This window comes from Pelobates fuscus, chromosome 3, assembly GCF_036172605.1.
Source record: "Pelobates fuscus isolate aPelFus1 chromosome 3, aPelFus1.pri, whole genome shotgun sequence".
Taxonomy (NCBI): domain Eukaryota; kingdom Metazoa; phylum Chordata; class Amphibia; order Anura; family Pelobatidae; genus Pelobates; species Pelobates fuscus.
This window is the reverse complement of record NC_086319.1, coordinates 15,421,047-15,434,662: the sequence shown is the minus strand read 5'-3', so window position 1 is coordinate 15,434,662 and position 13,616 is coordinate 15,421,047. Positions and strand designations below refer to the sequence as shown.

At 40.6% G+C, this 13,616-nt stretch overlaps 1 protein-coding gene across 1 annotated transcript in view; it reads right to left on the bottom strand.

The window, feature by feature from the left end:
• Nucleotides 1–13,616, bottom strand: part of ATXN10 (ataxin 10) — a 124,359-nt gene that overhangs the window by 27,014 nt on the left and 83,729 nt on the right. Inside the window, exon 9 of the mRNA XM_063446747.1 lies at nucleotides 12,375–12,544. Coding sequence (XP_063302817.1) covers nucleotides 12,375–12,544 — 170 coding nt within the window. The remainder of the gene's footprint in view (nucleotides 1–12,374; nucleotides 12,545–13,616) is intronic.

Genomic DNA, 13,616 nt, shown 5'->3' with positions numbered 1-13,616 from the left:
GATTTATACCACTTTAAACCACTATTGAGGGCATCCAGTATTTAATGCTAACTCCTGCATACGCTGGTGACGGAACCTGTTGTCACAGCTGTGGGTACTGCCATCCAGCGCAGTTTCAGTAGCAATGTAATGCTTTGATTATAGCTTCTACAACTCCATTTGTTAATGGTGGTCCTGGATGTTCGGAGTTATTCAGATTATTTCTAGCATATTAAACAATCTAAACCTTCAAAGGAGCCATGATAAAGCTCAGAAATTCCCGCCGACATGTTACCGTCAAGCATGACAGCCTTTCTAAGGAAGAATAACTTCCTGAAATTGTGGCACATTAAATCTTCTGCCGACTTGCTGAGATTAAAATCTGTATGATCTGCAATAAATTCATTTCTTTCTGTTGTGATTTATAAGGTAAGCTGTGACAGATTTTGTCTCCAGATGATGTATAGCTAATGGTGAATACAAGCCGTGGCACTTTACTCTGCTGATTCAGCCCAGGGCTAGGGTAAGCAACGAGCTCTCACACAGCTCCCTACAATTAGAAGAATGCCCTCCAGACATAAACACATACTATTTTATCAATGCAACTTTCAATTATCACTAGGGCTCTTTACGTGCTTGGCAGCCAACTGTGAATCGAAATCTGGAAAGGTAAAAAAAAAATATATATATATTTAGCATTTGAGTCACTAAACCAAGTATCCCATGGAATTAATGCAGTTTGATCAGAAAAAAAGACAAAAAAATGACTTTACACAACGCAGGGTATTATTTACTAAGATCTAGAACAAGTGAAGATGTATTCACGGAATTAGGTGTCCAAGAAGAATGTCAAACACTTAAAGCAAAAGAAATGTTTAATTACTGCTGGGCAAAGCTTTAATTTGTAAAAAAAGATGCCTGATTTCATGAGACAGGAAGGGTTATATGGAATTGCTATAGGGTATTGCAAAGCATAGGTAGACACAAACAGCGTTCAAAATCAACATAAACGACACAACATTGCGCTGGAATTTCATCGAAATAACTACACCGTTAGTGACAGAGACTATGGGCTCTGGCTGCAACTGCACATGAGATGACTCCTTATTCCTGTGGTCTTAAGGTGCACCAAGGGGATTGTGTATAAAAAGTGTCACTTTCTGTGTTTTCCATTTTGCAAAAGTGTACATTACACTGGATCACAGCACATTTATTAAAAATATAATTCCAATCCAGACATTAACAAAGCATAGGAGAATTTTCTGACAAACTATAAATCATACTTTGTTGCAACAAACCAGATACACAAATTGTCCAAGGTAAACGATGTGTCCACACCAACAGGATAAATGCACAAACATATCAATTTGGAAAGGTCCAAAACTAGGTAATATATCCCGAGAGCTCAGCCATAGCAGAAAACCCCAGTTTTCCTCACAATCTCACAACAATCCAAATAAATACTTTACACCGGAGTACAACACATATCGATGCTTTTCTTATTTGCACATATTTGTCCTCGATTTGCACGTCTTGGGTGATTTGTTTCCCAAGTTGTTGCTTCCGATGTATAAAAGAAGAATCTGGAAGGTGTGCCTTTTTGACACCATAGAGGTGCGGATGTTCTGTGATCGGTAAGCAGCTTTAAGCAACAAAAATATCCTTCAGATTGTGAATGTATCTTCCTTTTCCAGTCACATTACAAATTTGTGTTTTGATGTTTCAATGGGAAAAAGAGGAATAGGAAGTGTCGGAAGGATTTTTTGGGGGCGCATTACAGAAAAAGCTAAAAAAAAAAAAAAGGACATGAATGTTTAAAGGATGAAGTAACAGTTTTATACGTAAGAGTATGCTGATGTGTACAAAACTGGTGCAAATGTGAAAGGAAATGTGACCATTTATACACTTGTGCATCTTTGGCCAGCTGAGTATAGGATTGCAAACAGGTGGTACTCACTATATTCCTCTGTACTGCTGAATAATAGGACAGATTTTTATAGAAACTTTATGGTAGTCCTTTGGATTTTGGTTTTATTTGTTAAAAATAAATAGATATTAATAGCCACATACAATTTGTTCTTCGGCCACTCTAAAAGTGTTGTTTTTAGTGATTTATTGGTAGGTAATCCTATGTCTATGTCATCAATTGTACAGCGCCAAGGAATTTGCTGGCGCTATGTAAATTATAAAATAATAATAATAATGTTATTATCATAGTAGTCACTTTTTTAGTGTTCAAAATAAATGGATTTCTACAACTCCTCTTTAAAAATATATATATTTTTATGGGGTGGAGATAGGAGTGTGATAGCTTGGCAAACAAACTCCACAAGAGAAGCAGAGACCTGCTACAGCAGGCTTCCCCAAACTCCGGCCCTCCAGATGTTGCCGAACAATAACTCCCATGATTCTGCCTGCAACATTCTCCAGCATGACCGGTTTGGCAGTGGGTCAGTAATGGTGTGGGGTGGCATTTCTTTGGGGGGCCGCACAGCCCTCCATGTGCTCGCCAGAGGTAGCCTGACTGCCATTAGGTACCGAGATGAGATCCTCAGACCCCTTGTGAGACCATATGCTGGTGCTGTTGGCCTTGGGTTCCTCCTAATGCAAGACAATGCTAGACCTCATGTGGCTGGAGTGTGCCAGCAGTTCCTGCAAGACGAAGGCATTGATGCTATGGACTGGCCCGCCCGTTCCCCAGTCCTGAATCCAATTGAGCACATCTGGGACATCATGTCTCGCTCCATCCACCAACTTCACGTTGCACCACAGACTGTCCAGGAATTGGCAGATGCTTTAATCCAGGTCTGGGAGGAGATCCCTCAGGAGACCATCCGCCACCTCATCAGGAGCATGCACAGGCGTTGTAGGGAGGTCATTCAGGCACGTGGAGATCACACACACTACTGAGCCTCATTTTGACTTGTTTTAAGGACATTAGATCAAAGTTGGATCAGCCTGTAGTGTGTTTTTCCATTTTAATTTTGAGTGTGACTCCAAATCCAGACCTCCATGGGTTGAAAATTTTTATTTCCATTTTTTTATTTTTGTGTGATTTTGTTGTCAGCACATTCAACTATGTAAAGAACAAAGTATTTCAGAAGAATATTTAATTCATTCAGGATGTGTTATTTTTGTGTTCCCTTTATTTTCTTGAGCAGTGTACAATCTCATAATTATTATACCTGACAAGAATTGTTTTCCTGGTTCCAGTCTGAATTTTCACACTATACCATCCCTAAGACTTGTCTTCCCTCCTGATATTTCTGTAGAGGGTGAATAACTGAAAAACCTTAAACTGGGTAAATTTAGCTTTAAACGTCACCAGCAAAGCAATCTATTCACAAAACTGCTGTTTCATCCTACGTGTATGTGCTAGTTATGGATCCCAAGTTTGAAAAATACACACTATTAAAAAAATAAAATAAAAAGAACTCTGAAGGGAATGGAGTTAAATACAAACTATACAGTTTTAATTGGAAGATACTGCCCTCTTACAGCAAAGAAAAAACAATGAATATCATCGCTCCAACATTCTTTTTTTTCGTTATTCTGGCTTTAAAAAGGTAAAGATTTTTTAATGTATTTTATTTTATTTAATCTGTTCCCATAACCAAACCAAACAAAATGTAGGGGGTGGGTGAAACCTGGCAGAGAACGTTGCATCACAAAGTGCAGTCACTGCTGGACGTAGGAGACCTTAATGCACAATACGCTCTCTAAATGGCTGTTAAGGGGGGCGGGGCCTGACCGCCGGCGGGATCAGACGTGCCCCGTCTGAGCTCCCGCTCCAGGGTCCGAAAACCGGAGCTAGCTGGAGGCCAACCGCGCATACTGACCCACAACAGGAACCACACTCACCCCCAGTCCCTGGGGCACCCGGGGATACCGCCCGAGCACCGACAGCAACCCGACAGAGGCCCGGAGTCTGCTGGAGCTTGAGCCGGGACGAGACGACCGCTCTCCCGGATCTCCGGCCGGCGTCTCGCTCTCCCCCCCCTCTGGACCGGGGGGGTTATCCCAGTCTGCAAGGGTGCCGGCCACCGCACCAGGCCGGCTGTCCAGGCGCGCAACATCCACTGGACGGTGCTCTTCTGGAGGGCCGCAAGATGGCCGCCAAGCGCCAATCCAGCATGCAAAAGCACAGTCTAGCTGAGTGAACAGAACCCAGCCCGACCAGCACCAGACCGCCTTACGGGCGAAACTCCCGTGCACTCTGCTAAGCCAGCACCAAACCCACTCACCGCAGCAGAAGGCAGAGGGGGGGCACACCGCTGATGGCAACCAACCATCTACACCAGCCTACCCCGAAGATCTAAAGCTCCACACCTGTTCACAAGATACTGCCACAACTTCAGGGCCTACACGCAAAGTGCCCGCTCTGCGAGACGATGTACAGGTGAAGCAGACATCAAGAAGGTACCGGAGCACTGTCCGCTTGGGGCGCACGGGACATGCAGCAGCGGGAAACCGGAACAAAGCCCATGATGCCGGGGCACTGACTCCCACAGCATCTCAGTATAGCGACTCCCTGCAGCGGCAGCCCACGTCGCAGTGTGGCGAGGACACAAGCGACACTCTGCACCGACGAAACTCCACCAGCTGGGAATCACCTACCGAGAGTCTTACAGCCTCCCTCCAAGCTGGAAATCGGATGAGGGCGCAGAGAGATCTCAGACGCTACAGGGCGCAACGTGGTGAAATCACCAACATAAGACTTTACCCACACTCACATAATGCAGGACTCCTGTACTAACCCTCACTTTCGCATGTTAAGTTTGTTTATTTTATTTTATTATTTTCAAGCCAAGTATGACCATATAACTAATGGCAGGCCTCAAGATCTGGCGTGGGTTAGGTACCTAGGGTGGACTGGCTGCAGGTGCCCTGCATCAGTTTTACACTTCCCCGGGACGCCTGGGGCCTCTACCTGCATGGCTGTCATGCCCAACCCCTGATTGCCGAGGACTATTCTTACTTCAGATGAGCTTAGTTTTCTTTTTCATTGATTTATTTTGTTCTGCACATATCGATATTTTACATATGTCTGTCCCATTCATGCAGTGGTGCTCTAAGGGCAATGCCATAACGTAGGTTACTTACTGACTCCAATGCCCAGTATCTTATTTGCCAAGAGAGTTTATTGCTTTTATCCTACCAGTAGGTTAGACAACTTAGTTCTGCTAAATGTGATCACCCTCATGACCTGCACCAGAACAGCGCAATTATAATAAATACAGGCTATGCATGTTAGGCTCTACTTATGGTATATAACTAATTTATGTTACTAGTTTAAGTTATACTTCATTATCTTATTTAGTCCGCATACCAGTCACGTAGATTACTTTGTTTGGTGGATATAGATGGCTTCAGCTTACCCAGTATGCACGTTATCATGGCCTTCACTAACCAAGCAACAAAGCTGATTTTACTGCCTAACTAGCTACTCAACCGCACATCACGCAAGGCGCACAGAGCACACCATAAATACACTGTTAATACACATGAGCCCTGGTTATCTTACCATACCGTCTCCACCAGACGTTAACTCTAGGGCACCTATCGTATGCACCCGCCTACCCCAAGTCAACACTTTAGTCTAACTTTATCGGGACTACCTTTCATTATTAAAAATGTGCCGATATGCTATTGTTCTTCCTCATTAATATAAAATGTGCACAGTTCCTCATGTCACACAACTGTTATCATCCATTTGATGTTATGCATGTACCAGCCGCTGTGACGGCGCAATCTTGTTCGCTTAACCTATGCACGAATAAAATAAAGAATATAAAAAAAAAAAAAAAATGGCTGTTAAGTCGAGTTATTTTGCAGGTACTTGGCTAAACGATGGATTTGGAGTAGAATTTCCTCAAGTCATACTCTTTCTTTTAAAGTACAGCTACTGATAGCTAATAGACAGCTTTCCACGAACGCAGCTTTGATGTTTTTTTTTAAAAAAAAATTTTGTAGTTTTAAACACGCTGTTGCCATTTATTTCTCCAAGTGAAACGTCAAACATGTGGCTCCTTCTCGGTGAGAATGAGGAAAAGGCAATGGCTGGCTGTATGTGTTCCTTTTTCTCGCTGGGCCTGTGTCTGAAACTTTGCCGTTGCAGAGTATAATTAAATAGCTCACTGACAGCTCACTTTACTGTTTGCATTCAGATTGCTCAATCTGTCATGTACCACCTTTATTTAAAACACAAAAAGAGACACCACTGAGTGCTTTATTGGAATATATATTTATTTTCAGTGACCACAAGAAAGGCTTTCTATCTGCACGATAATCTTTTATTTCCTTTGTACCACATTGATTTCAATGACATCCCTGTCACAGTAGATGCCGATAGCACAAGGACAAAATCCCCTTTTGTCTTAAACAGGATCTTTCGTAGTTTCCCCGTTAACAGACAGCAGCGCTATGAAAGTTGCAAGGATGATTATTTTCCCCGCAAATAAAATACTTACAAATATAAACCAAGAAAATATATATATATATTTTAAATGTATTTATTTATACGGAGCTCTTTGCCCTAATCATGTCCTTGTAAATTGTTTTTCAAGATCTGCACTACAGATACTATAATATAAATAAAATCACTTGTCACACACACACTATAGTATATGCAAATTATGGGATTGAGAGATTGTGCTGCATATTACCTGCTCTGCACGGAATGTTAAAACAGACTGCACTTGTGAAAAGGGTCCCAACAGAACACCGTGGAAACAAGTCATTTACAAATTCTGTCTTGGAGGTAATTTAATCTCCTTTGGAAATGGGAACCCAATAATGGCAAAAGTGCGAGGCGCAGGGGACGTGATATAGGTTAACAGAATTGGAACAATCTTGGGAAAAAATAACTTTTGTTTGTGTTCACTGCACAGTTCAGTCCACGGAGAAAATGCAACTTCCATGCTATTTAGCAATTACACAACACCTAATATGTCAGAGCTCACTGGTGAGAATAAGTTATCACAATGCACAAAACAAACAAACAAACAAACAAACAAACAAAAAGTGTGTGATACAGATCCCATGGACAGTAGGAGGAGATATTTAGAAAACCTGCAGTTTCGATTTTTCTTTATTTTAAAAATAAGTAAATATTATAATCTGGAGTGATGGCATCCATTCTGTCTATTAACAGTATTACTCAAATGGTCTTCCAGCAGGGATAATAGATTATAATACCTTGGAAACATTTTTTTTTTAAACTAAGGATAGACACACCGACGTGAAGCACAGGAATAAACGGTCTTTGCTTTCAAGAAGGTAATGGACAGATTGGAAGCCCTTTTAGGATATTAAAGGGGCACTGCAGGCACTATAACAATTCCATTTCATTGAATTGGTTGTGTTAGCGGATGGGGGACCTTATGTGCATTAGGCCTTCCCCATAGCAATGTATAGACTCAATGCTTTCTTATGGGGATTTTAAAGCTGCTGCTCAGCATGAGGATATCGAGCTTCATTTAATGGAGTCAAACTATGTGAAAGGCCAGGAAACATACATTGCAGGACTATAGGAGGGGAAGGGAAACTACACGCAGACCACTTCAATGAGATGAAATGGTCTGAATGCCTATAGTGTCCCTATAACTTTTGAAATGTTTGTTACTATGTTTCAAAGCTGCAGAATTCATTAAATGTTATAAAACAAAGGTTCAGATAGGATATCAGTAGTAACTGTTACCTTTAAAACTGCACTCACACAGATACATTTGTGATATTTAATGTTTCACACTTTATTCTGAAGTCTCACTTTTATCTGTTTTTTTTTTTTTGACCAATTGGAGAAAAAAAAAAAAAAGTAGCTTTAACGCTGCAAACCGTGGAGGGCAGGATTTATAAACCATCACATACCAGGTAATTATACTGCTAGGAAAGGAATTCGAAACATGCAAAATCTTGCCTAAAATTCAGGTGTGACCATCTTCAATCTACATAAAATTATTTTATATAACACTGTCTGTCCCAAAAAAATTAGAAATAATGTGGAGACAAAGGTGTGATTCACAATCGACCGCAATACACACAGCTTTAGGGAGGAATTGTTTCAGGACTTTAGTAAGCTTGGCAGACACGCTCCGCTCCCAATCAATAATTCTTTCACACTGTGAGAGATAGCTTCGTGACCTGTGCACTTGCAGTCAGGAAAGCCTGGGGATTTTACAGGAAGGGGAGGCACTGAACGAATATCAGACATCTGTGGTTTATTTTGGAGTTCAAAGGAGGTCGTTCAAAAGGCTCACCTGAGATATTGATTATTTTTAACCAGTGTCCCCTCTAAGGAGACATGGGCTGCCATCTAAGGGTGAAGGAGTGGCGCTTCCCCTCTAAAAATGAGAAGGCAGCATTCTCAGTCGAAGATGATGTGACAAGCATTAAATCTATGGTGAACAGTACTGCAAGATGATCTGTCACATGAAAATAAACATATAACAATCATTTTAAAAATGTGCACATTTAAAAAACATATATATATGGAAACTAAAAGGAAGTTGCAAATATAAATATGAAATATGTAATTTAGTCATCAAAATCTACTTTAGATCTCAACATATTTCAAAACATGCACTTCATGGTGTTGACTGGAAACACTGGCAAGCCATGAGCCAGAAAATTGTTACCAGGGGTGCATGCAGTGAAACACATGCAATACAGGAGCTTGAAAGTGAGAGGAACTCTTGCAAAACATTATAGTCCATGCCAAAAGAGCACTCATGGAGTATATTCTAATCTGGAAACCATGTCAGTGGTCCTCACAGCCTGCAGGGCAAACTCAGTTCTAGGTGTGTGACTGTGCATATTTGGACATTGTATACCACAGCACATGGGTGCAAACTAAAATATTCCAGTACAAATAAACAAAATATCCATATAAGGATAAAAATTCTATAAACATCGCATTTAAGCAAAATACCAAAAACTGCTCTAAATATATTTCAAGGAAGGTTGGAGTTGGTATTGCACCTCTGGCTCCGACTCCTTATATTATATTACAATTACCATATTCTAATTTTCCATATATGCCGGGTTATAAGTCAGCCTTTTAAGGGTAAAAAAAAATAATAAAAAAAATACCAAAAACTAGGGGAGATACGAGGCCAGGACATAAATAAGGCCTTGACCTAATGCTTTATTGATACACACCATTATGTCACCATTCTCATTGGAGTGCTTACCATCTCTGTTATAACTTAATTGGGTATGCTTAGGGGCCCTTACTTATTTTAAACACAAATTTCGGGAGAACTAGCAGATAGCTTTACCGCTTGTGGATTCATATCATTCGTATGAAGATATGGCTGATTAGCTAAATCAGCAAAAAAAAGGTTCCATTTAAATTTGTTTGTTTAAGTTTACACTCTGACCATCTTATTATTCGTATAACAAAAGAATTAACAGGATACAGTAAGTAAAACATTTAGAACTTTATATAAAATGGAACTATTTATTGACTTCTGCTGCCTATCCTAGGCCCAAATGTTAGGAGTACGAGGGAGGAAGAGGCAGACGTGTGACGGTTATCGGTTTCCTATTAAAGAGCTGTATTTCATCTCAATTTTTTTTTCCATTTTATAGCAAGAAATAATGTAATTTTTTGAAAAGGGAGTTTAGTGAATACATAAAAAGAATGAGTAGGAGGGGGGAGGGGGGAGGGGGAAGGGGGATGTAGAGAAATTTTGTACAAATACTCTTTTTCATTGTTTCATCAGAAATTATTTGACTAATTGGGAAATGATTCTGGTTTCCTTCGGGGGCCTTGAACATCTAAGTGAAGATCAGACCACAAGAGCCCTTCCTGTATTTACCCAAATCCTTTTCATTCACCTCGAGCGGTTTGCTGTGAGATACCTTCCAGCAGTTAAAGGGGAGCTGGGGATGTGATATGATAAATCCCTGGCAAACAGTTATGAAATTCCCATCAAAAGGCTTTTGCACAGTGAAGAAATGTTTTGTACAATGAAGAGTTCCGCACTGAATTACACTCTGAGGTCAGATTAGATTGTGAACCCACAAAGAAATTGCCAAACTCTATTTAATGTGTCCCTTGTAAGAGAAACATGGTTGATACAAAGTGACATTTTATTAGAGGGGGTAAGTCTCCTGCCACCTGTGCTTTTGTTATGAGGAATACAAAAATGAATTAAAGCACCATAACTGCTTCAGTGTTTTCAAGTGGCCATGGTGCCTGGAGTCAGTATTTTACAGAGTTTCAGAATGAAGTTTAGATATTTAAGTCAGGGCTCAATAAATCCCAGGCGCCAGGTCGCCATGACGACTAAATATTTTGTCCTGGCATCTGGACCCGCTCCCTCCTCCTTCTGTCTAAATCCCCGTGCAGGGGAATTGCAAGCTAACCTGGCAGGATACCAGGTAAACACGGCTCTGCTCCCCACCCCATACTCGACCCTGCTACCTGCCCACATGCCGCCCCCATGCAGCATACCCGACCATGCTCCCTGCCCGCCTCCCGCAAAGCCGATGGAACACCGGCAACCAGTCCTTTCCCCTGCGTGACCTCAGCGGCAGGAGGAAGTTATTACAGTTCCCTTCACTTCCTCCCGGCACACAGAGAGAGCTGCTGAGACAGTGAGGAGGAGAAAGGAGGAATTCCTGAAAAGCGGCTGCTCACTCCCATCAGCCGCAGCCAGCCCCACTAACTTGTCACTTGCTGCTGCCTTATCCCACTAGACACCAGGGAAGCCACACACCTGAGCCCAAAAGGTAGGAAACAGGAGGGTGACTAAAAAATGTTTTTTTTTTTTTTTTAAATGTGTATTTGTCTGTGTGTATGTGTGTATATATTTGAGTGTATTAATAGTACTTTGTGAGTGTGTCTGTATGTCTTTGTCAGTGTGTATGTGTCTGACTGTCAGTGTGTATCTGACTGTCTGTCTGTCAGTGTGTGTGTCTGTGTGCGTGCCTGACTGTCTCTTTCACTGTACGCGTGTGTCTGACCATCTCTCAGTGTGTGTGTCAGTCTGGTTGGCTGTCAATGAATGTGTATGTTTAGGTCATCAGCCCCCTCCGATCGCATGGGAATGATGCTTTTACTCATCTTTTTACCAGCGCTGTGCCTGTCTCGCCAGAGAGGGCTTGAGCAGAGCATGGGGACGCTAAATGTAGGTGCTGCACATACTGCAGCACTGAGATAGGCGACACTTTAGTGGCCATCTGAGTGACAGCCTCTAAAAGGTGTTACTAGGCAGCAATGTAAACACTGCCTTTTCTCTGAAAGGGCAGTTTTTACACTGAAACGTCTGCAGGGACAGGCTATAGACACCAGAACCACGGCATTAAACTGTAGTGGTTCTAGTGACTTTAGTGTTCCTTTAAGAATTGTATTTTTGGCGTTAGGGGGAAAATGGTTAAATGGTTTGCTCCATTGGCGGGGGAACGGCATCAGGGTACTCCTGGGGAGGACTAACCCTTTAAAGTAAGGCCTGCAGGAGCAGCACTGAGCATTTCCAGAACTCTAGCTAATGCAGAGGAAGACCCACCTGTAACAAGGGATTTGCCTGCCCTATCAGCCCCCCTCATGGTTTACCACTATTACCGTAAGCTTTCTTTAGAGTAACCATACTTTGCACATCCTCACAGCCCCTTCATTGGGACTCAATAAACCATGTAATCAAACAAAAGTATTGGGCTACACACATTTTTTTTTACCCTTAATATTACCCAAGCTGCCTCACAGATAAAGATGACAAACCTCCAATTCAGGTATAATGGGGGAAATAAAATTTTGACTCCAATGAGCCAGTCTCAAACCATAAGTTGCCTGTATGTATCTAAAAAAAAGACTGCATTGGATTAACCACTGAGTGCCCGGATCTTTGTTTTCCTTCAATAGATCATGGAAGACACTGGAATGGGCATTGCCTTACATTTGTTCAACATTAACCCATCCATCAAAACATCTAGACAGATCCAATATATTTTATATCACTGCTCTCTGACACGTGATGTACTGATCCTTGGCTCCAAAGTGTCTCTACAGATATTGTTTTCACAAAACTTATATTATTTATTGTTATACTAATTTTCCCCCTTTACACTGCTTTCAGCAAGAGCCCTGAAGCCGATCTAGTAATAGGCCCAATTATTTGATTGTTGAGAATTGGAAAATAAATTAACTAATTCCAGCAGAATTTTCCGTTTCTTAAAACTTTAGAATTCCAAAATAGGCTGGTCACCCCGTATTGCTCAGGATGTGTCATAAAATCAGATTTATTTAAAGTCTTCTTGCAACCTTTTTTTAGTATATTTTCCTGTTGATAATGTATTATTGTACAATATAATATAACACATCCTCTCACATTACTCCAATTTCTCATAAAATTGAAAATTCTGTGAACGAACCTCTGTGGAAATGTTCCTACCTTATCTTGATTTTCCTGGCTCTTGTAACACAAGTTGGAGATCATGCGAATAAGTTGCACTTTGAACCCCACCACAGCGTGTGTTAGCTCGGAGCCCAGAGAGGGGCTGTGTGTGGGAGTGAAGACATTTTTGGTTTGTTTTCCAGCTAGATGCGTCAGGCGTAATATATCTGAGGCAGGAGATCATAACAGAAATGAAGGTGAGCTGAAACGTACTATTCGTTAATGAATGAATCAGTTTGACAAAGATAATAAAATTGCAAAAAAATAAAAAAACTGATTATGGCTGTTTGAATTAGGTTTGGACTGCAACTGGCATAATCCTTTACCAGACAGACTTTTGGAGGATTATTTTTAAGCTCAGGTATCTATTAGCAAGAGGAAGCTTAAAGGAAAATACTTAAACTTCTACAGCTTATTGAATTATTACAGATCAATGTATTATTATGGCATAAACCAGCTTACCATATCATGACAGCAAGCTATGTATCATTATAGCATATTGTAGCATTACAGCAGCTATGTATCATTATAGCATATTGTAGCATTACAGCAGCTATGTATCATTATAGCATATTGTATCATTATAGCATATTGTATCATTATAGCATATTGTAGCATTACAGCCGCTATGTATCATTATAGCATATTGTATCATTACAGCAGCTATGTATCATTATAGCATATTGTATCATTACAGCAGCTATGTATCATTATAGCATATTGTATCGTTACAGCAGCTATGTATCATTATAGCATATTGTATCATTACAGCAGCTATGTATCATTATAGCATATTGTAGCATTACAGCAGCTATGTATCATTATAGCATATTGTAACATTACAGCAGCTATGTATCATTATAGCATATTGTATCATTACAGCAGCTATGTATCATTATAGCATATTGTAGCATTACAGCAGCTATGTATCATTATAGCATATTGTAGCATTACAGCAGCTATGTATCATTATAGCATATTGTATCATTACAGCAGCTATGTATCATTATAGAATATTGTAGCATTACAGCAGCTATGTATCATTATAGCATATTGTATCATTACAGCAGCTATGTATCATTATAGCATATTGTATCATTACAGCATACTGTATCATTATAGCATATTGTAGCATTACAGCAGCTATGTATCATTATAGCATATTGTATCATTACAGCAGCTATGTATCATTATAGCATATTGTAGCATTACAGCAGCTATGTATCATTATAGAATATT